This window comes from Physella acuta, unplaced genomic scaffold, assembly GCF_028476545.2.
Source record: "Physella acuta isolate Inbredline_101_S28 unplaced genomic scaffold, ASM2847654v3 ptg000007l, whole genome shotgun sequence".
In the NCBI taxonomy this organism is placed as follows: Eukaryota; Metazoa; Mollusca; class Gastropoda; family Physidae; genus Physella; species Physella acuta.
In genome coordinates, this window is record NW_026731527.1 from 1,379,148 (window position 1) to 1,406,025 (window position 26,878).

Here is a 26,878-nt window from a genome sequence, read left to right on the forward strand (position 1 = left end):
TTCAGAATGCAAGTCTTTATTCAACTGTTTCCAATATATAGACAAGTCGGCTAAACAGACAAATGTCGAGTGTCCGGCAGTACATTGTTGCTTTCTGTGTAGACGTGTCTTCCCCAACTGTTTTCTGTGGTAAAAGACAGTTTTCATTTAAGATCAGTACATTTTTCTCGAAACCTATAAAACATAAGCTTACAATTATAAAAGGCATTACGCTTAAAGTAATATTTATCATTTAATCAATTGTGTTGGAAATGCATTTTTTAAATTAAAAAGAACATACATTAATATTATAATAGGTTAAACATGAACCAATAACACTCACATTTTTCACAACTAAGATAGACAAATTTGTCCACCGGAAAGTTCTTTATGTCAACAGTGGATCCAACCGTATAAGTATTAATACAATAAACGCCAGGATAGTAGTGATAGCCGATACAATCGGGATCTCCAATGCAGAAGTAATAACAATCCTGTAAGAGAAATGCAAAAACATCCTCATTACATGAAGAGTTAAATTAATAGAAAGGCTAAGATTATCATTCCCGACTAGAGAAGAGATAACTCAAGACAATACGTACATGGGTAAATAAAGAAGGAGAAAGACATTTGGTTTGATTGTTTGTATGAAAAAAGCTGAATATGAAGAGCTTTCTTAAAAAACACAGACATATACAAATATATATATATATATATATATATATATATATATATATATATATATATATATATATATATATATATATATATATATATATATATATATATATATATATATGACGAGTCTCTCCTGCCCGAGGGTTCAAACTCAAAATTTTACGGGTTAGCGAACATGAGCTTATCCACCCGACCACTCCACCCCCCTCCCCTCCCTCATTATTATTTATGCTTTGATAAATTAAGTTTAGATTAGTAGGTGGTACCATGCGTAGCAAGGATAGATTAAGCTAAGGCTGCCTTCCTCAACATACAAATATATGGACCCCATCATGGCTGCATTTTAAAACCAATTAAGCCTGTTTTGCTGTAGGGAACAGAGAGGTGTTCATCTTAAACTACCACGGGGAATGTACAGACATTCACCAACAGCTGTCAAAGAAGAGTTCAATACATTCTCTGGTCAGACACTATTATAGGGGTTGGCGTATTCCTGTCGGTAAAGCTCATGGTTGCCTAATGGCCAATTAGTTTGTTCTCGGACGGGCACAGGCTATGGTACCAAATCCAGAATGAAAAGTTGGATGAAGTCAGAGTCATTATGTAGAAGGATATCCCGTGCAGTATAAGAACGAAGAAGACACCATCAATGAATTGAAGGGCTGGACTAGAAAAAAACTAAAAAAACATACACAAGCAAACGAAGTAAAGGATGTACAAACATTACCAAACAAGTTTTAAACTGATACCCAAAATGCAAACGTAGAAAAAAAAAAGTTTAAATTTAAGTATGATTGGATATTGTTTGTAAATAAGTAAAAATATAAAACCTAAAAATAGATATCAAAATAAATTATTTCTAAATTCAAAATAATGAATCGACATTGAATAATTAGATTTATATTCTTTCTTGTCACTTTTCATTTTTCTGATATAATTCTTTTTTAATGACGTTCTTAAAAATCTAGATTTATTTGAACGTGTGTATGTCCAAAAACACATAACTTTACCTCGTGCGGCACGTCAGTGATGGGTATGATAGATTCTACTTCGCTTTTTAAAGTGCACTGTGCTACATAAAAAAAGTAGATTTTTAAATTCATATTCAACAAAATATTTTTTTGGATACATTATGAAAACGATCAGGCAAAAGAAATAGTTTATCTGATAATCTTTTAAATATTGTCTACGCAGGCAACACATTTTCCGATTGTCTCTAAATACATTCAGCCAGAATACTCAAATTTGCATTTCTTTAACCACTTTAGATCAAACTCAAGTTTACTTTTAAATTTAATATGTTGTTCTTGTAAAAAATGATTATAACAATCGCTATGAAATATAAATGTGCTACAGTTATGCTATTGCAATTATTTCTTTAGCATAGGTTCGGTCAATTTAGGTCATATTAGGAAAGGCCAGTTAACCCTTTGAGGACCAAGGGACACCGGTGTCCCAAATTTTTAAATTATCACCAAATGAAATTGGAATAACATAGTTGTTGAATTTGCTTTAAAACATGTATTACATGATAGACTTAATATAAATAAAGTTGCTTTCAGTATATATGAGATAGTTTTGTTGTCATATTTATGGGAACTTTGCATTTTTATACCACTCGCAAAACTACAGTTTACATTTTTATATAAAAAATAGTTACTGTAACACAAAGAAATTACTGGCGGTTTTTCAAACGTTTACTATTTAGGTATTATATTTACATTTGTTTTCCCTAATAGCTTTACTTGTTTTTTTTAAGTAATTTTTTTTGTTTGGAACATATATGTCCCTACGGTCCGGAAGGGAGCTAACTTTTTTTACAACCTTGCTAAGCATGTGTTTTGGCATTAGAATACAAATAGTAGCAGAGCTTTTTTTTACTATAACTAAACAAAATGCTGAGCAAATAATGTTTATTTACAATAAAAACGATGAAAATAACTTGTTCCTTTATGAAAAAGATATGAATTTTCTGTAGAAATATGCCGACAAAGTAAGTGTAGAAGCTATAACAGAACGACTTGTTCAAGTGCCAGAGCAGATTGACACTACTACGATAAGCCCTACACCTTATTCTAGTCATTCTGTTTTGCATACATTGCATACATCGTCTATGTCACATGCTATAGTGACATAATTCCCTCAAATCTGCATGGTCCGCGCAGTATTTGTGAACATGCCGCGCTGTCATTTCGTAAAATACATGTTACCTTGTATGAGATTTTTAGAACACCGCGCACAAATAATATACGATTACCACTAGGGTTTCCCCTCAAAAGGAACGTTAATAGTTACAATTACCCCTCCGACATCCCCCAACCCGATATTACCACCACCGAGCAATTACCCCTCTTCCAGTTATGAATAAGTTAGGACTTAGCTATAGGCTTGAAGTTTGGCGTTAAGATCAGGGGAACTTCAGCATCGGTGGGGGGGGGGGGGAGGAAAGGGGGACTTTGACAGGGTGGTAATGTCCTAGACCCAAAGCTGACACATATCATTATCATCAATAGAACTAGACTTGCTCAAAACATTAACAACCAAACGTTTTTGTGCTCATTGAAAATGGAGAATGGAGCAAGGTATTATTTTCAAGTAGAGGCTTCTGAAAACACAGTTTCCAATAAAATTTATTGACTATGGTTATCGAAAATTGACAATAGATGTTGATTGAAATGAACATTCTATTGATTTTAGGAAATTAAATGCATGTTTCATACATTGATAATTTGTTGCCAAGATAATGATTTGGAGTCAAAAAGCCATTTATACCTATATTTGACAAGAATTCAACGCTGGCTACAATGCAAAACCAAGCTTGAATATAGGCAAATTATAGCAAGAGCTCACATTTAGGGATTACATCAAAGAGATATCACCTCAAGACCTGTTCGTAGAGGCAAGAATTTCACTTCAACCCCAACAGAGGTTGATAAATCAAAGGACGAAAAACGCAGGAGTTATGCACAATATGCAACAGAAAAGATTGAGAGAGCGGACAATATGTATTATATCTGCCATGTTCGTGTATGTTATATAACATCACGTAACTGCTTCCATAAGCTCAATTCATAGATGACTATACACTCATAAAGGACATAAATATGTTCTCAATACTGATATTTTCAATTCCTAATGTACCAGAACAACTAATACATGTTAGATCACTTTTAGAATAAACATATTGACATAACTCACAACGTAACCTATTTTCGATAATTTTCCTTTGAGGACCGTAGGGACACATATGGCCCATGCTGTATCTCAAAAACTATTTAAGATCTCGGAAAACCTTTAACATTTTTTTTTAATCTACGTGTCATTTTACTACTACATGAGTGCACAGATTTTTGAAATTATGCCTGTAATCCTTGTGGTTCTAAAAGGGTTAAGGATTTTACATTACGCTTAGCAAGACTAATTTACACAACGAAACGCTTACATTTATCATTGTAGCATGCGATAAATGATCCTCCAAATACTTCTTGTTTAAGATCCACAGCATTGCCAGCATAGAGCTTGATTGTACACAGACCATTGGCAAACTTAAAAGAGTAGCAATGTTCTGCCCTACAAGTTGCGTAGCAGTTCTGTGGCAAAAAAATAGTTTAACTTTAAGTAAATGTTCTATTTGGACATAGAAACATACACAAATACAAACGTATACGCAGACGCATATACAGATAAAGGTCCAGATACAGATAGGCCCCTACAGTCACCGACACAGAGACAGCTACAGCTACAGCTACAGCTACAGCTACAGCTACAGCTACAGCTACAGCTACAGCTACAGCTACAGCTACAGCTACAGCTACAGCTACAGCTACAGCTACAGCTACAGCTACAGACACAGACACAGACACAGACACAGACACAGACACAGACACAGACACAGACACAGACACAGACACAGACACAGACACAGACACAGACACAGACACAGACACAGACACAGACACAGACACAGACACAGACACAGACACAGACACAGATACAGATACAGATACAGATACAGATACAGATACAGATACAGATACAGATACAGATACAGATACAGATACAGATACAGATGTGAATGTAATTGTGGATGAAGTTGTGGATGTGGATTATTAAAGATATGGATAATTATAGATAAAAATATTGGGGTTTATCTGGACAAGATCATAACAAAGTTATAAGGTGTTTTCGTGTTTAATATATATATATATATATATATATATGTATATATGTATATGTATATATATATATATATATATATATATATATATATATATATATATATATATATATATATATATATATATATATATATATATATATATATATATATATATATATATATATATATATATATATATATATATATATATATATATATTACTTGTGTTTCTAGAGCGTTCCGGAATGACTGACAGAATTGCGAATATATTATTAGTAATATGTTTTTTCCGTTTGATTTTATTATGCCAATCTTATATTTCATGTGTTAAAGTTACCTCTTAGCCAACCTATATCGATCTCCGTTTCTGCAAACGTACTCAACATCATTATGACTTAAGCCACCACCTTTCCTCCCTCCCCCACCCCAACCTCTTTTCTTTCGAACGGAAGTCATAAATGAATGTAAAAAAATGTGAATTTAGGTTAAAGAACTAGGATTAATTTGAGGTTAAAAGACTATAATTTTCTTGGAGCGGCATATGGGATATCGGTTTGTGTTTTTCAGTGCTGTCTTCAGACTATGTCTAAACGGGAAACTGGGTCATCTAAAATAAATCATAGTTATATATTCAGATACCTATGGATATGTATTATGATGTAAATATTGATGTTAGTAAGCACGGTAGTATGGATATAAGTATGCACTTTAAATACATTACCAGGGCTGATGTAGCGTTTCGGGTTTCTATTATTTCACTTGATAACGGAACACAGTAAACTATAAAAATTACAAGATAAAAATTAGGAAACATTGTTTTCTATACAACTTCAGTGTGTAATGTAACTATAAATACATATGACAAAGGAACAGCGTATGCCCAATTTCACTTCCAACAACTGATTAAATTTAAAATATTTACTTTTAAAAGCATTTACTTGTACAAGGTAAAAATAAATAACAAACGTTACTCAGAAAATGTATACGTGAAATAAATAATTTAATTTAACGCTACTAAGGTGTTTTTTATTCTGTGTTTTCCAGGCATTTCTTAGGGAGTCTCCGTCTCCACCACCCCCCCCCAACCCCTCCCCCACCGGAAGAAAAAGAATTTAAATAAATAGTAAACACTAACGAACATTTTAAGTGCTTCCCCCCTTACCCGGAGAAAAAAGTAGAAAGAAACACTACTTTTATTTTCCTTTCATTACAAAAACAATAATTTCCTAAAAACCTACAATAATAAAATTAAATCAATATAACCGGCATTGAATTTTGACTAAAGAACACATAACCCTAAACCGAACTCTAACTTTAAACTTTAAACTTAACACTAACCACAACCAACCAAAACCAAAAAAAAAGCAAACATAACACAAACACAAAGAAAACGCAATCGCAAACACAAACATAAACGCAATTGCAAACACAAAAGCAAACACAAACACAAAAGCAAACACAAACAAAAGCCAAATCCAAACAAAAATACAGATGTATATGCCAACATTAACGCAATCAATAACGCAGGCAATAACGCTCACGTTATAGCTCGGGTCAGCAAATTGCACCTTGCCGTGATGCCGGAGGACCCGCCTGATACAACTTAATAAACAACTTTAATACCCATCTTACCGTTAGTCTATTTAACTAATTAATCCTTTTGTAGGAGCCATAGCGCTCACGGGAAGGCACTGGCGCCAAATAGCTGCCTTTCGGGTCGCCGGAGGACGCCCAGATTCGTTTTAGCGAAGGACTATAATAACTCACTTATCCATAGTCTATCGAAATCTTTAAAACGAACGTATGCACCAAAGCGCTCATAGGATCGCGCCGGCGGACGCGTCTGATTCAATAGTGATCGGCTAAAATATCCCTTGTCCGCAAACGGAAAGGAAGACTAAACTGGATTTGACTCCAAGAAATAATTGATAAACAGTACATTATGTGTAAAAAATATATGGCAGTATTTAAAATATCTGTGTTTTACCTACCAGAAGGAGAAACAGAGTCCGTTTTAGCTATATAAATATTATATAAATATGACATAAGTATTATATGAATATTATATATATATATATATATATATATATATATATATATATATATATATATATATATATATATATATATATATATATATGTATATATATGTATATATATATATATATATATATATATATATATATATATATATATATATATATATATATATATATATATATATATATATATATATATATATATATATATTATATTAATATATTTATATATATATTAATTTCATATTTTATATTATATTATATATAATGTATATATATACATACATATTATATATACATACATATATATATATATATATATATATATATATATATATATATATATATATATGATATTTATGTAATATTTATTATATATATATATATATATATATATATATATATATATATATATATATATATATATATATATATAATTTTAATTTCATATATTATATTATATATAATGTATATATATACATACATATTATATATATACATATAAATATATATGTATATATATGTATATATATATATATATATATATATATATATATATATATATATATATATATATATATATATATAATATTCTATAAATATTCTATAAATATTCTATAAATATTCTATAAATATTCTATAAATATTCTATAAATATGCTATAAATATTCTATAAATATTCTATAAATATTCTATAAATATTCTATAAATATTCTATAAATATTCTATAAATATTCTATAAATATTATATATATATATATATATATATATATATATATATATATATATATATATATATATATATATATATATATATATATATATATATATATATATTGGCGTGTGTCTGTACTTATTCACAGAAATTCGAGCCGATTTTATAAAGTGCTTTTTATTTCGCATTTTCGACATTACTTTTTTTGGTGCTGTAAAAATACAATTTTCTCTAAGAAAAGATGTATACAATATCAGTAAATACTACACACTGATAAATACTAATCTTACGTAAAACACAGTAAACTATTTGTTTACTTTATCAATTTTCCCTTTGTACACAACATCGATATTTATTATACATTTAAAAGCAAGAAATGTTTTGTTGCGTTAATTTGATGACATACCATAACACCTAGTTGGGTCCGTGCTGTTTACGGCGAATCCAGGTCTACATAAACAAGTGAAGCTTCCGTCTGTGTTGATGCAAATCTGTTGACATGGGCTTGGCTTAGCGCTGCATTCATTGATGTCTAGAAGTTAAGTTTGCAGACAAAAAGTACCATAGAGCCGAGTATTTTATGTATTTCAAAAATAAAAAAAATTCTGATGAGGAATTACAAATGTGTTTAATTCTGAGACTTACCGTCACACCGCCTAGGGTCTTTTTTACTTATGACATATCCAGCATTACATGAGCAGGTGTAGCTTCCATTGGTGTTCGTACAAACCTGTTCACATGGACTTGGCTGAGCTTTGCATTCGTCAATGTCTGAAAAAAATTGAACAATAGATAGCAGGTATGTGTATCAAATAATGTGTGATCTACACTTTGTTTACGTTGTACCTTATGCCCAGCTGGTCAATCACAATTTTCGACTAATACAATACGCAAAACATAAACAATCTTTTAAAAATCTAAAAACTTGTATTTTGGTAGGGCGGCATAAGAACAATCGCAATGATACAATAACACACAATAGCAAAATACCTATAAAATATATTTGTTTATAACATAAGCTCATAGTCACAATAATCCAGATCATCTGCCTAATAGGTCTATTTGAAATAAAGTGTGATCGCTTAAGCGTGTTTTACTGGTTCTGCCATATAATTTTACGATGCTCTTTACCTGGGAAAACCAACAGATCTAGGATTGAATGCTCCAAAATTAAACTTTACTTCCCTTAGTTTACAGCAACTACTCATTTGATATTACTAAATAAAAAATGTCTTATTTATACGAAGTGTATTGCAAGTAGATATTACAAATTATAAAAATTCTGATTAATTCTAACCTGAAGAATAATTAGGGAACTGTGTTTACTTTATCATTGTTTCCTTTGTAAAGGTATTGTTAAGAGGCTTTTATAAATTAATTAATAACATACATTATAATACCTATAAATAAATTAACGATATATTTCAGCTGTCATGTTTGCTATTTAGTGTATTCACCTTAATTTTTGTAAATCATAAAATAGTAGGTAATTTTATTTTATTATTAGGACCAAATACTTCTCTAATTTTTAAAATTATTTTTACATATATATTGATTAATTTATCGATTTTAAAATATCGTTATTCTCACCATTACTTTTAGGAGGAGAAATTTGGTAGAAGATATAGATCGGCTTGCAGGAAGACACATTTTGTCCATTGACCACCGTTGTTATTTGCTGACAGCTACACTGGGCTAAAACAAAAAAGAATTAATTGTTAATGTCTGTATAATATGTCTCGATACTATGGGTTTATTCTACTTCATAACAGCGCTTTTTCTTACGATATTTTGATCATATAAATGTCAATTTTATTTTAACTTTTCGGAAGTACCAACTATCTAAACGAAAGAATCGTACAAGCAATAGAAAAAAAAACAATTTTCCAATACAATAAACCAATTTTTTTATAGGAAAATCACTCTACATGTATCTACCCAAAAATGGATGTTTAAGAACATGATTTCATTCAGATTTCTTAAAGCTAAATATGTAATATTTTGTTTAAAATAACAGTTTTAATTTTTTTTTTAAAAGTGGGTGCTTCTTGAAAAAAAAAAAAGATTAAAATTTTCACAAAAATAAAAAATAAATATATAAGCGTTTGTTGTTTTCACAAATTACAACAACAACAAAAATTACATATGCAAACATGTACTAACAAATTGGATTAAAAAATCATTTTGCTGTGACGTAACAAAAGCTGTATGCTGGTATGACTAAAAAAAAGGCAGGGCGTCCAGTAATTAAAACTAGAAATAGTTCTTATATAACGTTGCGTAACAAAATCTGTCAATGACCTTCCCAAGAAAGGGAATATATTCTCCGCATGTGAGCTCACGGGGACCGCATGCCGTGAGTATCGAGTGAGTCTCGAGCTCCAATCCGGATTCAAATCAGTGGCGGCTGGGAAAAGTGCTAACACCACTATCCCTTCAAACGCCGAGGTCAATGAATCAAATGAACTCTATTTTATCTGTCACATGTGTCTTGGGCATAAACGGGATTAAGAAGAGGAAGTGGGCTCACATGCTTTTGATGTTTATTTTTACCAGCATATAGCTTTGAAAGGTTAAACAAGCCTTAATATATTTTTGTTACTTTTTAATAATTTTTTTTTTGTTAATATAATAAAATCATTTTACCATACAATAAACAATGTATGTTAGAATAATTTTTCACTTGTTAGTAATTCGTTTGAAATGAAGTTGACACAAAATAGATTAACAGTAAAAATCCCCCAATTGCTTGTGCCAGACTTCGCATTAATTAAGTATTTCGCTAGAATTCTATATTGTTATCTCACCTTTTATTATTGTTTTTTTTTAATTAGAAAAAAAATACATATTCTTGCATGTCGTCCCAGCTCTACTGGCGTGCAAAATGGAATTTTAATCGGACAATGAGAAAAGGGTTAAAGTAACATTGCAAGATCTGCGGTGCCACAAAATTTTAGTTAACTTAATAAACGTCTTTAATAATTAGAAATCTAGAACTGCAAAAACCAAAATCTGTCTCAATGTAAATAAAGCGGGAGTGATATCCCTTAAACTTTATTGAATATTCTTATATAACACTACTGGGGATGGCAACTTGGGATATGGACATGACTAGGAAATTGAGTAAAGTACTGCTTAGGTCAACAGAATATTTTAAAATTTGACGGAAGTCAGAGAATTAGATATTTCAACCATGCTTTAAATTTCATCAACCTAGCTGTAACGGTAATCGTTTTCACAGACATACACATACACACACAAATATACGGACAAAATTGCAAAACTATGTTTTTCCACTGCTTTCACCACCCGGCTTCATGAATTCTCCATCGGTCCGAGCTGGCTTTGTTTCTCTCTGTCTGCGTTTCTGTAGCGATAATTGTTTTACGATATAAGGTTGCTGACCTTATGCTCAACCCCCAACCTGGAGGACCAGGGTGTTAGCTTTGGTCTGATCCCTACCCGCGCAGACCTTCCCAGCTTGGTTGAACCTGCCAGGAGTTAACAATCCCGCTGGTATAGCTCTGGGGGTCGTCAGGGTACGCAAGCTGCCAAGCCACGACAAGGCCCTAGCACCAGATGACAGCAAATATAGAAACTAGCACCACACTACTATACACACTCTTCAAGAAAATCTGGGAAGATGAACAAATACCAGAGGAGTGGAAGGAGGGACTACTCATAAAGCTTCCAAAGAAAGGCGATCTTAGTGCATGCTCTAACTATAGAGGGATAACACTTTTGTCCATCCCAGGTAAAGTCTTCAACAGAATATTATTAAACAGAATGAAGGAAGCCATAGATCCCCAGCTTCGAGATCAACAGGCGGGCTTTAGGAAGGAAAGGTCATGCATAGACCAAATTGCTACCCTGCGCATCATCATTGAACAGACCCAAGAGTGGAACTCATCTCTCTATATTAATTTCATAGACTATGAGAAGGCCTTTGATAGCCTGGATAGGCAGTCAATGTGGAAATTGTTGAGACACTACGGGGTGCCACAGAAAATAGTCAACATTATTATGTCTTCATATGAAGGTCTCAAATGTAGAGTAGTGCATGGCCAACAGTACGGACCGGAGTAAGGCAGGGTTGCCTACTTTCACCATTCCTGTTCCTACTGGCCATAGACTGGGTTATGAAGATGTCAACAGAGAAAATGTGAAACGGTATACAGTGGACATTGTGGAGCGAGCTGGATGACCTGGACTTTGCTGACGACCTGGAACTCCTTTCTCACACACAACAGCAAATGCAGGATAAAACCAACAGGGTTGCAAATTTTTCTACAAGCCTGGGTCTGAACATCCACAGAGGGAAAAGTAAAGTTCTCAAAGTCAATGCATCAAACAACAACCCTATAACACTGGCAGAAGAAGCCCTAGAAGAAGTGGATAGATTCACCTACCTTGGAAGTATTGTTGATAAGCAGGGTGGGACAGAAGCAGACATAAAAATAAGGACGGGTAAGGCAAGAGCAGTCTTCAACCAACTAAAAAATGTTTGGGGTTCGGGAGATTTAACCCTTAGAATAAAAATCCGGATCTTCAACACACTAGTAAAACCTGTTTTACTCTATGGAGCCGAGACATGGAGAATAACTGCTATAAATAACAAGAAAATACAATCATTTATAAACGCATGTCTCAGAAAGATCCTGCGAATTCGCTGGCCTAAAACCATCAGAAATGATGTTCTATGGCAACGGACAAATCAACTGCCAGTGGAAGTAGAGATCCTCCAGAGAAAATGGAAATGGATTGGCCACACACTCAGGAAGCCTGTATCCAGCATAACAAGACAGGCCCTCTCCTGGAATCCACAAGGCAGGAGGAAGAGAGGCAGACCAAGAAAGACCTGGAGACGTGACCTGGAAGAAGACACCAAGAAGATTGGATACACCTGGGGACAGTTGGAGAAACTAGCCCTGGACAGAGACGTCTGGAAAGCTCTTGTCAGCGGCCTATGTCCCAGTAGGGACGACAGGCAAACATGACATGACATGATGTTTTTCCAATCGCAATAGACTCACCCTGTGCGTATGATATGCACATAAACAGTATGGCTGCGATGGTTTTTTTTGTAAACTTCATTTTGATCCAACTTTTATATATCTGTAATTGAAACAAAATTATTAATAATAAAACATTATTAACATAACTTTAAAAAAATAAATAAACATATCGCAGACCAAATAAAACGAACACAACTACGTATTTAATGCTGTGGTGTTTAGAGAGCATAAGTAATGAGGAAAGTGAATTATTGGATCAAATAACGTTTATTTTGCAAATGATTATGCTATAGATTATCAATGACAGAGCTGTAGCTACATATTGCCACTGGTATGGGTACTCAGTGCTGAAACCGTGGGTACTGAGTGTTGAAGCCATGTGTACTGAGTGCTGAAGCTGTGGGTACTCACTGTTGAAGCTGTGGGTACTCACTGTTGAAGCTGTTGGTACTCTGTGTTACTGTAGTCTGTTATTGGTGTCACTACTGTGGGTACTCAGCGCTGGAGCTGTTGGTAATCAATAACGTTGCTGTGGCTACTCAATGTGTACTCAGTATCACTGCTGTGAGTGCTTAGTGCTCAAACTGTGGTTGCTCAGTATCAATGATGTTGGTACTCAGTGCTGAAGATGTGGATACTTAATAACACTGCTGTCGGTACTAAATGCCAGTATAATGCCACTAATGTGTGTCTTCAATAGCACTGCACATTTTATTTTTTTTAGTATTCAACCTTACTGTATTTATTACGAGGTGGAGGTTTATGATCAGTATTATTATTGTCAAGGTCGTTGTGAAGACCTTTCTTTGGAGGTATCCAGGATAGTGGTCCACCACCTCGCGTCCAGTTGTCCATTTATTTTGTTTATGTTCTCCTATTGTAAATCCTTTACTTCTTTATAACCATACTTGAAAAAATGACATCTTGGCAATGCATCGTATTTCGTTATATCTGCTAGGTACCCAAGTACCATTTTATGTCTTATTGCCGGATGTCGCGAAAACGCGACAAACCGTAATGGGCAGATAACTTCCAAAAGTATTCTCATATGAGATTTATACTGTTTACATACGTAAAAGAGTGAATATAAAATCTATTAGTATTTTTTGTAGCAAAAACGGATCACCTATTTAGTAATAATAATCAATCTAAGTAGGCTGAATTCGAAAAAGTCAAAAAAAATTACGATGTGCGTGAGTCAAGAGAGTGTGACGTCATAAATTTCGACTTGAAAACGTGACCATTGGTACCCATATAACCGTTTAGATGTACCCAATATAGAACGACCGGCAGCAGTAGGATAAATCAGTGGCGGAACTAGAAAAAATTGGCCACCCCGCAAAAAAATTTTTTGGGCCCTCCCCCCCTATATATATATATATATATATATATATATATATATATATATATATATATATATATATATATATATATATAAACAAAATAAGAACATAGGATATTCATTTCTGGCCTGATCGGGTTTTGAACAATAATGTATTTTTTCAATTAAAACAAATTACAAAATGTCATGTAATTGAGTGCATTAGTCTGTTTTGAAAATCTTGTATTTTAACTCTGCCATAATCCTCTTGACTCTAGTCGGTCAAAATAATATAAAACATGAAAGTTTGTATAAGTAATGGTGTCTCGTGTTATGTTTATTTTTATGTTTTTTTTTAATTTATATTATTCATTTTAAATACATTTCTTTTTTACACAATGTTATTCTTTAGTACTTACTTTTTAAAAAAATAATAATAATTAAGAGAAGCAATTGCTTTTTAATTTGTTTAGTAAAAATCTATTAAAAGGAGTTTATGACCCTTATTTGACTATTTAAAAAATGGAAATAAGTCATGGAAGTGGTTGAAAGTTTGCCTATCTTTCGCACTACATCTCATGTGTATATTGTTTTACGCAACAGCATGTCTTAGCTACTAGTTAACATCACTACTGTAGTAGATCTGTTTGTTATTTACAAAACCACTATCAAGGTGCCATTGGCTAAACTATAAAAATAAAGCACATCTCCCCCCCCCCCCGGTGGAGGTCCCTAATGCAGAGAGACTGATGTTTCAAGTAGTACACCTATCCCCCCTGTGCAGGATACCCAATAAATGGACCCCGGGTGTTAAGATAACCCATGGGGATCTCGGGACGCTCAACTACACATTTCCGTAGGAAGTCGTAACTTCAATTTTTTTTAAAATAAATATTAGGCCTGTGACAGAAACCTTTGCGGGAGTGTACTCAAAAACTTCCCAACTTTTCAATGCGGTAGCATGACGGCTGTAGTAATGCATAAAAGACAGACACACGGTGTTCACGTGTACATATGTATGTATGTGCCCAGCTCACGCGGAGGATAACCTTGTTTTTTTTTCAAAAGAACTTTGCCGATAACAGCGTGTGTTTGATGGTAGGAGAAAGAGGAATCGGCTTTCACAGTGGTTTAAAAACAAACGGAAAAAGAATATTCAAGATCGTGGGATGGGTGTCTTTAGAATAGAGATAATCAAATCGCATCTACAGTAATCTTTTTACAAAACAACCATCAAGTCAAAAATGCAAGAAAATTTTTTTTTTAACTACAAAAAAATGATTATGGTCGGCTGTGGGCCCCTAAATGGCTCGGGCCCCCCCCCCCCGCATTGCGGGGTCTGGCGGCACTGTAGTTCCGCCCCTGGGATAAATGTACCTATGCACATTTGCTATGCGCTAAATCGGTATGTCGCGAAAACGCGACAGTCGGCGTTAAGGGGTTTGGCACAAGTAGTTTAAATGCGGTCAGTTTTATGCAAAAAAATCCGTAGTTTCCCTACCTTATTTTAAGCGTTGATTAGAGCTTGATGGACCAGAACATGGGATCCGAGCATCTGTCTTAACAGTCACGGGCTCTAGCTACAGACCACGCTGTCGTTATACAGACTTTATATTGTGTTCCAAACTTTGTAAACTAGAATATTATAAATATACAACTGTGCCCTTATTTTACAAAACTTGAGTTCAATTCATAACAAAAGCAATTTACTTGAGATAAGAAAACAATTCAGACTCCCTGTTGTACAATTCATTTTGACTTTAATCACTGATGGTGCAGATAGGAACAGCATATGTTGTCGAACACCAAGTCGATTTGTCACGTTGGGAAAACAACAAGTCAAGTGTTTATATGCTCTGACTCAGCAGACAACAGGTGTTAAAAATAGACTACCCCACAAAACGTGACCCACCAAACTCATAAAATCGAAATCATCCGCACGATAACGGTTTGATAGTGAAATGTCGAACTGCCGCCCAGGGGACTTCACTCGTTTCTAAACCGCAGAGGGGCGCAACTCTTGGGTCGGAGAAAATTCTAGTCCTCTAAGACAGGGGTCTCCAAACTTAAACTATCAAATTTAATTTTGGGGGCCAGTTTCTTCCAGGCATGTCTTTGGTTTTTCTTGGCAAAGTTCCTCAGCCATCACCAACAAACGTTTTTTTTCCGTGGACAAAATGATCTCCACCGGCCGGATGAGAGGACCTCGCGGGCCGCATCTGGCCTGCGGGCCGTAGTTTGGAGACCCCTGCCCTAAGACATTAATGTTAGACTTTTGTTAAACTTTTAAAGCTATTAGTTAATTTTGTGGTGAAAATGTATTCATCTGAACCGAAAGCTGATTTAACTCGAAGTTAAAGGAGAATTACTGATTTTGTAAAGCTGATATAGATTAATTATTCATCCTTAATACTTAATCTGTTAACCTTGATCTACACTTTTTGCTGCACATTCATAATAAATATAGTCGCAGATCATATTCCTCACCTTACGTCTAAGCTGACCATTGATAAAGGTCACATTCAAAGTTTCTTTCAGAACGTCCACCACCGACCACCCCCCCCCCTACGACAAATTAAAATGTATATGGAAATTATAATTCACCAGTGTGCACCCTCCATTACCTCGGATAAAATTTAGTCGTAACCTTTTTTCGTCCCCGCCCTAAGGAATTTCAAGTTTCCAACTACATGGAGTAAAAAATCTGAAAGAAACACTGGTCGCAGATCATACAGATTAAAGGTAGACCCTACATCTCTAATCTAATCACGCAGACAGCGGTTTTTATAGACACTTTTTCCTGGGTGTGTTGGGTGGGTGGGAGTGGGGGTAGTGCTTAAAATTTTCAGGGTTGGTAGAGGTACTAAATTTTCGATGGGGCGGACAAGTATATAAGTATACATTTACTATATAGGTACTTCCCCAGAGCCCCCCACCCCCATTCTCGTGTGTAGTTCATTATTAACTTAAAGCTTGTTACTTTTTATACATTTTTTTAAAAATCTAATAACACTTTATTAAATTTTATTTTGAATAATTCTTCTTTAATTTGAGATAAATGGCCCGGGAGAGATAAAACGGGCGCTAGGTTGATAGTGTTGACTTTTTCTCTAAACCAAAACTTAAGTAACCACCTCAACTTCAAATTTAACTGGAAACAAATATATATATATATATATATATATATATATATATATATATATGTATGTTTCCATCTTTTAGAACAAGCTTTTATTTCATTGTTGGAGTGATGCTCTGGTATCCGTTATGTTAATTACTAACATCGAAAATTTCATTTGAACGAGAATAAAAATTTCGCCGTGCGGGTGATATATTCTTATAGACAAAACATCTGATAACCATTAAACAAAGGTATTTATAATTTTCCTTATCGTTTTGACGCTAATAAATTATTTCAAACTGCAGAAATTGTTTTACATAACGCTTGTCTCAGCATACAGAAACAAAGACATAGATAAACTCAGTATACATATATAGTTATATATATATATATATATATATATATATATATATATATATATATATATATATATATATATATATATATATATATATATATATAAAGCAATGTATTGCGCGATTGTTTTTCTCTATATACGGTATATAAAAATGAAAGTATACATATGTAGTTATATATATATATATATATATATATATATATATATATATATATATATATATATATATATATATATATATATATATAAAGCAATGTTTTGAGCGATTGTTTTTCTCTATATACGGTATATACAAATGAAAGACGTTTTTGGTTTGACACCATTCATGCCATCGCCATAAAACTTTGGTGAGTTCATTAGAACACTCTGGGGAAGGGTTCTGTAAAAAATCATTTTTAATTTCGCAAGGGCGGCGCCACGAGAGCGTGCGATTTTTTTTGCATTTACGGTATATAAAAATAATAAAATTGATTTGCAGTGACACCGTTAACACGATCGCCATAAAAATTCGGGAAGATGTTGAAAAAATTCATGGGGAGGTTTCTGCGTAAAACACATTTTCAAATTCGCATGGTTGGCGCCGCGGCAGAGCGCGATTTATTTTCTCTATATATAAGGTATATAAAAATATAAGTCGATTGCGGTTTCACACCGTTCATCCGATAGCCATCGAACTTTGGGGAATTGAGTAGAACACTCTGGGGAAGGGTTCTTTAAAAAAATCACTTTATTTTCCCAAGAGCCGCGCAACAGGAGGTGCGATTTTCTCTATATGTATGGGTGGCACACTGAAGGATGCAATTTGGCGCCCTGGTCTTTCCCGTGAGCGATATACGGCCACTACGTTCTGTCTAAACAGTGTGATAGACAATGGATAAGAGGGGTCATTACAGTCGCTTACTAAATTGAATCAGGCGTATCCGCCGGCGCCCTGGTAGGGTGCGATTTGGCTGCGAACAAATATTTCAGTTTCGGCCCCCAAAGGCTCACATGGCCCACCGAGGGCCCTGTAATACGTTTTACTTTAATAATCAGAATAATTATCCAAGTTTAGACTATTAACTGGGATGTTTCATTTTGTCCGTAAAAAAATCCAAACAGTTTCGTCACTTTGCGAATGATGCAATTAGTATCTATTTTTAGACGATCCAATCAGAAATTGATACCGAGCATCTAATAATAAATCATTAGTAACGCTAACATATTGCATCAATCACACTGGTTTTTAAAACACGTCAAATAATTTTTTTCGTTTCAAAGAAAACATTCTGTTCACTTAAAGAATGACGCAAGGGTGTTCAACGAAGTGTGTTCTACCTCATTATTTCGCTGTAGTGTAGGTAAACCAGTGTCCCGATAATTATGATCCAAGCGCATGCATTGTTTGCATTTAAATACCTCAGTTTTAGAAAACACGCGTCTTAGGACATATGATTGTTGACGCATTGATGAAACCCGTATTATATATTCCGTCAGACTTACTTCTACCCCGCGGCATCGCGCGGGTGACGGGCACGCTAGTATAAATATATATGGTTATAGGACTAATGATCTCAGACAAAATATCTCAGGCAAAATATCTAACGGACAAATGATCTCAGAACAAATGATCACAGGACAATGATATCAAGAACAAATGATCTCACGGACAAAAGATACCAGGTCAAAATATATCAAGACAAATGATACCAAAATTGATCTCAGATATATCTCAGACAAAATATCTCACACCTAAATTTTAATAGTGTAGTTGATGATTTTAGTTGATCAGATTTTTTGTATGGATTGTCATTTGGTTTTGAGTAACGGTTAGATAGGTTTAAATGTCTTACACATCAATTAACTCTCATGTAATGTTAACGACACAGCAATCGATAAAACACAGAAACGTGTTCGTGTTGACTTGCTGTAATCGCACACATTATTCGTAGACTGCAACATGTGCAGTATTAATTAAAAAAACAACTAAATTTCGCTTTGTTGTTTCCCCATCATTCTGTTTCACCGGTGCCTCCCCCTCCCCCAGCCAAACATACTTACTTCGTTACGCCATCTATATACGGTATATAAAAATGAAAGACGTTTTTGGTTTGACACCCTTCATCCCATCGCCATAAAACTTTGTTGAGTACATTAGAACAATCTGGGGAAGGGTTCTGTAAAAAAATCATTTTTAATTTCGCAAGGGCGGCGTCACGGGTGGGTGCGATATTTCTCTATATACACCGTTCATCCGATAGGCATGAAACATTTATAACAAAAATCCCAAACAGTTTACTTTAAATTATTTCATAGCTGACCAGCTGCTACAACGTCTAAATCGATTTTATTTAAATGTAACCTCTGGTTATGTTTTAGGTAATTATAGGCTAATAATATTCTTACCAAACACAACAAACCATAATCATACACGACATGGCTAGTATATTGCGATTTTAAGTAGCGGTTAGATTACTTTAAAAGTCATAAACATCAATTTACTGTCATGTAATGTCAAAGACACATAAATCGATAAAAAACACAGAAACGTTTTCGTATTGACTTGCTGAATATACGCATACATTATTTGTTGCCTGCAACATGTGCAGTATAAATTAAAAAAACTAAGTTTAGGGGCCCACAGCAGATAATAATTTGTTTTTGTAATTTAAAATACATAATTTTCGTGCATTTGTTAGTTTTGGTTTTTTTGTAAAGAGAATACTGTAGTTGCGGTTGGGTTATCTTTATTCTATAGACAGCATGCATCTGACCACACTATCACATAATATGCTGAGGACAAAGAAACAGGTGAACTCTACTTCACCTTCCCTGTATCGTGCCAAGTTTAGAAAGGCAACTTTATCATTCATATCTAAAAACAAAACTTTGACATGTGTCTAGAACTCGTGCCACCCGGATGGAAGCCTATTACGCTAACAACTTAGCTATCTAGACTAGTGGTGTGATTCATGTTTTTTTTTTGTGCTATATTTTAATACTTTGTGTATTCTTATGAAACTTGATTTATGCGCATAGAGCCTAGATCTAGATCTAGAATCCTTCAAATTAAATTTTATCTTAAATTATGCATTTCCATAGCTAAACAAACAAAGATTTATATAAAATAATGAAGGTCTGTAATATTTTAGTAAAGAAACTCATTATTATCTAGATCTAGATATAATTATCTAGAATACACGACTGGTTTGATTAAGTCTAGTTCTAGTTTTTGACGTAATTCTTGCTAGATCTAGACCTAGAACCTAGATAGATAAATCACTTGTATTCTTGATATAGATGATCCGTGAAGCTAAAAAGTAAAGATTTATATCAAATATTCCAGGACTAAAATAGTTAAATCAATACATTTTACGCGATTTTTTAATTGATTTTATTTTTAACAAATTAATTTTGGATTGACCTAGATTTAGATCTAGATCTAGACTTATAACTGTTTCTTCTCTCGACAGCTGATTATTATTGTATTCTAAAATAAAAAGAACTGTTAAAAATTGATAATAGTGTTGAAACCTAATAAAAATAGAAAACAGACGCATTGTTAACTTTATAGCCAACAGAAAAGTAGCTGTATATAGCGTTAAAGTTCTGAATGATCAACACAATCTTTTATGCAAGGCGCGATTAATGTTGTAAACAGTAAATAAATCAATTGACGTTGCTATTCACTATAAGTAAAGTCATTGTTCTGAACTTTTAAAATTAATATGGTTAATCTACCAATGAATAAACCAATAAATTAACGTCCTTAAATAAATGTGTGATCAACAGTCTGTCTAAACAAAAAACTTTGTTCCCTACCTAATAACAATTTTACAGCTCTAAACATAGTGCAGATTCTCTCCTGTAACCAAACGGACAAACAAACTTGAGGTTTATTAGCATATATATTAGCTTTTACAAGTTATTTGTTAAACAGAAAATATAAAACTCAAGGCCATTATTCGTTTCAGGTTTTTTACTAGCTTCTGTAGCAACAACTATCAGCATACAATTCCCTTGATTTTCATTTTATCAATGGATTACTTCTATTTCTCTGGCGATGTTCAACAAAGCGGTCCCAGCTCTTCTAATGAGTTTTATTTGTATAATTGAGGACCTGGTTCTTAACAGTTATACAACCGTATTGACCTGTAGTCGCGTACATCCAACTTGCGACACCTGCGGTCATTTTCATTTTACATCCAGCCAGTGTAGTGGTAGGTCTACGCAAGTCAAATGGGTGTCCGAACAATCAGTGAGTATTATATGTAATTCCAACAATGTAAACATCCTTAGCTGCTCTTCCATTGTGAAGTGTGTCCCGAGTGTTGTCTTTACTACTACAACACCACCTACAAGTTCTAACACTGTAGTTAAATCAAGCGTAACATATACATCAAACCCCACATATGCTGTCAAGACTATCTATCTATCTATATACTACTAAAACTCAAGTTTGTTTTTTATATGTTTTATAATGTATTTGTTGGTATGTTTTTTTGTTTGTCCTTTTGGTTACAGGAGAGAATCTGCACTATGTGTAGAGCTGTAAAATGGTATTTAGGTATAAAGCAATTTTCTTTTTTAAACAGACTGTTAATTACAAATTTATTAAAGACGTTAATTAATTGATTGATTGATTCATTGGTAGGTTAACCACATTAAATAATAAAAGTTAAGAACAAAGACTTTACTTGTAGTGACGTCACATGATGTATTTACTTTTTACAACAACAATGGCGGCTTCCATCAAAGATTGTGTTGCCTATTCAAAAGTTTAACGCATTTTAAAGCTAATTTTCTGTCGGCTACATCTTTTACTATGCGTCCATTTTCTATTTTTATTTATTTTCAACACTATTATCAATTTTGTAACAGTCCTTTTTATTTTAGTATACAATAAATGTCTCTAGATCAACAGATAATCTGTCAAAGGAAGAAAAAGTTATAGATCTAGAATCTAGATCTAGGTCAAACCAAAATTAAATAGTAAAAATAAAATTAATATAAAAACACATAAAATTATTGAGTTTCTTTATTAAACTTATTTAGTCTTTAAATATTTTATATAAATCTTTGCTTTTTAGCTTCATGGATCATCTAGTTCAAGAATACAAGGGATTTATCTATCTAGGTTCTAGATCTAGATGTAGATCTAGCAAGAGTTACGGCGAAAAGCCGACTTAACCAAATCAGTCGTATAATCTGGATAATTCTATCTAGATGTAGATAATAATGAGTTATAATACTAAATTATTTCAGATCTTCATTATTTTATATAAATCTTTGTTTGTTTAGCTATTTCATTTGCTAATTTGAGATAAAATTTAATTTGAAGGATATAGATCTAGGGCCGATAAGCGTAAATAAAGTTCCGTAAGCAGACTCAAAATATTAATATAGAGAACACTAATACGTTATTGACGTCACGATCCTAGATAGCTGAGGTATTAGTGTAATAGGCTTCTATGCGAGTAGCACGGGTTCTAGACAGATAATGTTTTTTTTTCAAGTTTTTTTTTTTTAGATGTGAATAAATAGGATGACTATCGGAACTTGGCGGGATACAGGGCAGGTGAAGTAGAGTTGGGTAGGTGTAAAGTTCACGTGACACGTCAGCACATGAAAAGATAGTGTTGTCAGATCAATTCTCAGCCGAAATCTGTGTTTTCAAAGGTAAAATATGTCTGAGTTGGTTGAAAACTGGGCAGGTAAAGTAGAGTTGAACTGTTTTTGTGACCTCAGTATATGAAGAGATTGTGTTGTGAGACCTAATCTCAACCGAAATCAGTGTTTTTAAAAGACAAAAACGTCTGAGGTGTGTCGTCTTTTTGAATATTGGGTCTGGTTTTTTGTGACAAAAAGTGACAACTCTAACCTAAAAATATGTAATCAATAGCCACAATAGTCACCATAAACGGTCAACATAATTTAGAGAACGTAATAATGGTTTTTTTTCGTAGACAAGAGCTATATTCTTTTAAAGGAATCTAATAAGGGTTTATTTCATAGCTGACTGCAAAATGTAAATATATCTGCACTCGTGCACTGATCATTAATATATATTGAAATTGTTACAACTGTAGTAAATATCTTGCTCCCCCCCCCCACCCCATTCTAGGTAAGTTTTTGAGGCATTAACAAAACACATAGTTAAAATTGAAATAAAAGAACACACTAAAAATCGATTTCTTTGGTAACGTAAAGTATTTCAATCTACACATCATGTACTATTTAGTTTAAAATCATCGCTAAAACCCAACTCATGCATCAAATTTGCGAGGTTTTCTACTTTAAACTATACCCATATATTGTTGACACTGGCGACGAAGTGTACGATCACGTGACCTTTTATATTTAACAGAAAAAAAATGTTTCAGCTATTCTAAAAAGATTTTAAAAATATTTTGTAATTAATTTTCAAAGTACCCTCTGTCAGAAAAAACAAAAATATTTGAACTAATCAATCAGAAAAAATTAGACTCCAATACAAAGTGAAGTGGGGTTTAGCTCATCGGGCGAAGCTGAAAAATTACGTGGAAGTCTAATCATTGAACGGCGTTATAGCTTTAAAAATAAAAAAAATACTGAAGAAATAAAGTATAAAAACTAGACTCACACACTTTTTATTAAGTAGCTACATGTTTTTATTTATTTTACTGTACTATCAAGCCTCTAAGACTTGCTAACATCAATTTAAAACAGCTGGTGTGCGTTGTTAATGAAGAAAACGGCCATTTTCTTCGACCGGGCCTAGAGCTATTTTAATGATCGCTATAGTGTGTTTTGTCGAGCTTGGCCTTTTTTGACCATGCTCCGAAACGATAAACAAAATAAGTGTTTTAACAGAAAAAGGACCACCTTTCTGAAAATACTAATAAAAAATTTTTATGATGATAGAATAACATGATAATATTCAAATTTCTTAGTTTTTTAACATTTAAAATATTTAGTCTATTATGCATTTTTTTGTTTAGTATCCCACTAAAGGCTATCCAATTCTGCACATTTTACAGGTATTTGTAAATAAATACGTCGAACGGTCAAAAAAGGTCCGCGAGTTGAATGAGAGAGGGGTCAAAATCCGTTACTCGACTGCCGTTGAAAAGTCATCTCGGTGATAGTTTTCAATATGTAAATGAGTTATATTGTTCAATATCAACAACTATAAAAATTACACAAAATTAGAGGGCTTAAGATCTACTTTTTAATGGTATCAAGCTTATTACTATACGAGCCCTTTTTATTATCGAAACTATGAACTGAAAAGCTACTATATTTAGGCGACGAGGGCGAAAAATCCGTTTTTTTACGGCAGTTTGACATACCTATTCAAATGAATTATTTATTATTTTCAAACGCAGACAATCAAACAGAACAAAACAGGAATCACAACTTCAAAGCTGTGTAAGCCGCATATTGTCTGTAAACAACGTCAGTAATCTAAGCATCATCGAGTTATTCACAACAGATTACACACTAATTTATTGCTTCCTTTAAAAAACAAGTTAATGAAAAGTCTAGTGACAATTTAAGCGCAATTTCTTTATGTTATCCATAACAATTTTTTATTTTTTGTGACCGAACGAAAGGATATTTTTTTGCGCTAAAAAAAAAGACAACTATATTAACCTATATCAACGGAAATAGTTTTATTTTAACGAGTAGGCCTACACGATGCTCAGTTTAAAAAAGTAGTAAATATCATCCTAGGCCTACACGATGCTCAGTTTAAATGTTCTTAATTAATTTTTAGTGACCGAACGAAAGGATATTTTTGAAAACTTTCTTCGGCAATATTGTTCTAAATTATGACAGGAATCGATTGGTAAATGTTTCAAGTCGCTAAGTGGTCTGGTTGCCGAGATATGGGCCAAAAAACTGCCTTTTTTCGAGGTTTTTTGGCTTGTCCGGGAAATCCAGGCAGGAATTCCGGGATTTTTTTTGGCCCACAATCATCCTCGTAACTTGCTTAACATATTTGCTTTGGAACTAGTCCTCGATATTGCTTCGTTGAGGAGGAGATACGACTTAAAGCTGCGGACACACATCCATCCATCCATCACCAGAAATGACGAGTTAATAATCGCTATTGTCCAGTATGGAAATTGCGCTAAAAAGTAACGTTATCAATAAAGCTACCGTAAAAAAATAAATCACAAAGTCAATTTAAATACACCAACATATTATGGTAATGAAATATATTATCTTTATCTAGCACTATTGTTTATCACGCCAAATTTTAGCGTACGAAATGACAATTATATCACATGCATCAGGGTTTGAAGATTACACATACCAATGTAAGGTAATCACCTTTATGCTCAGAAAGCATACCCACCCAATAATATTATTGAATTACGTTTTGCTACCAAAGTAAAAGAGAAGTATGAAGTGTTACATCACTTACATGTCCCCTGATTGTGTGTTGTGTGCTCGAACGACAGGTACCCTTCTTTTTGTGTATAAGTGTAGCCCTTGTTTGCGTGTGTTTACATCGAGCGAGAAGTGTTCGCGTGAGGTGTGTCAAGTGTGTGTCCCAGTAATGATTGTACTGTGGACGTGGGCGTAGCTATTGACGTGGTGTTATATTCATTTGTGTGGTAGATCTTTGTATCATTTTTATTTCATTCCTAGCGTACCCATCCACGCGCGTTGCCGCGGGAATAGAAGACAATCCGATAGATATACCGTGTAGAAAAAAAATCGCTCCCCCCCCCCCCCTAGTGGGCGCCGTCTTTGCAAAATAATTATTTTTTTTTGTTAAACCCTGCCCTTGACGATTCTAATCATCTCTCCGAAGTTTTATGGTACACGGATGAACGGTGTGATATCGAAAGCGACTTTTATTTTTATAAACCGTATATAGAGAAAAATCGCACCCTCCCGTGGCGCCGCCCTTGCGAAATTAATTTTTTTTTTACAGAACCCTTCCCTTAATTGTTCTAATTAACTCTCTCTAATTAAGTTTTATATCGATCGGGTGAATGGTGTGAAACTGCAGTCGACATTAATTTTTTTTATATACCGTATATATAGAAAAAAACAAATCGCGCCCTGCTGCTGCGAATTTGAAAGATTTTTTTCACAGAAGCCTCCCTAGGAATATTCTCAACAATTTCCCAAATTTTTCACGACGATGTGATAAGAGGACTGGTAATGCATAAAAGACACACAGACACGCTCACACACAGGCAGACACACATACATTGCTTTATATATATATATAGATTGTTTACTTGTGTTAATATATATAGTTCCTAATTTTTGTTTAGCAGTGTTATTTAGTGTTATTTACACGTTGTATTGTGTGTTATACATATATACCCCTAGACCTAGAAGAAGCTAACCTGAAGAGGCAGAGAAATAGTTGCATCAGCACTTGTACTTGCACATATACATGCACTTGCCCTTCAGCTGAAACTTACACTCACATTCACATTCACACTCGCTCACACTCTCTCACACTAACACACATACACACACTTACATTCACTTTCACACACACACA

The 26,878-nt window shown here is 33.7% G+C and overlaps 1 protein-coding gene across 1 annotated transcript; it reads right to left on the minus strand.

The window, feature by feature from the left end:
- Positions 1-25,796, minus strand: LOC131947504 (matrilin-2-like). The gene is made up of 11 exons (XM_059308761.1): positions 25,778-25,796; positions 12,604-12,685; positions 9,161-9,265; positions 8,216-8,341; positions 7,977-8,102; positions 6,808-6,834; positions 5,538-5,596; positions 4,100-4,247; positions 1,668-1,729; positions 323-473; positions 1-124 (listed from the first exon to the last, which is right to left on the minus strand). Coding segments are annotated over exons 2-11 (867 nt in total). The 5' UTR covers positions 12,665-12,685; positions 25,778-25,796; the 3' UTR covers positions 1-122.
- Positions 25,797-26,878: the final 1,082 nt, after the last annotated feature.

Excerpts from the sequence above, each read along its gene's own strand:
- LOC131947504 (XM_059308761.1), bottom strand. The coding sequence starts at position 12,664 with ATGAAGTTTACAAAAAAAACCATCGCAGCCATACTGTTTATGTGCATA. Across the intron at positions 6,835-7,976 it reads GGACCCAACTAGGTGTTATG|CTAAAACGGACTCTGTTTCT; the intron begins GTATGTCATCAA and ends ATATTTATATAG. Across the intron at positions 474-1,667 it reads TCACTGACGTGCCGCACGAG|GATTGTTATTACTTCTGCAT; the intron begins GTAAAGTTATGT and ends TTTCTCTTACAG.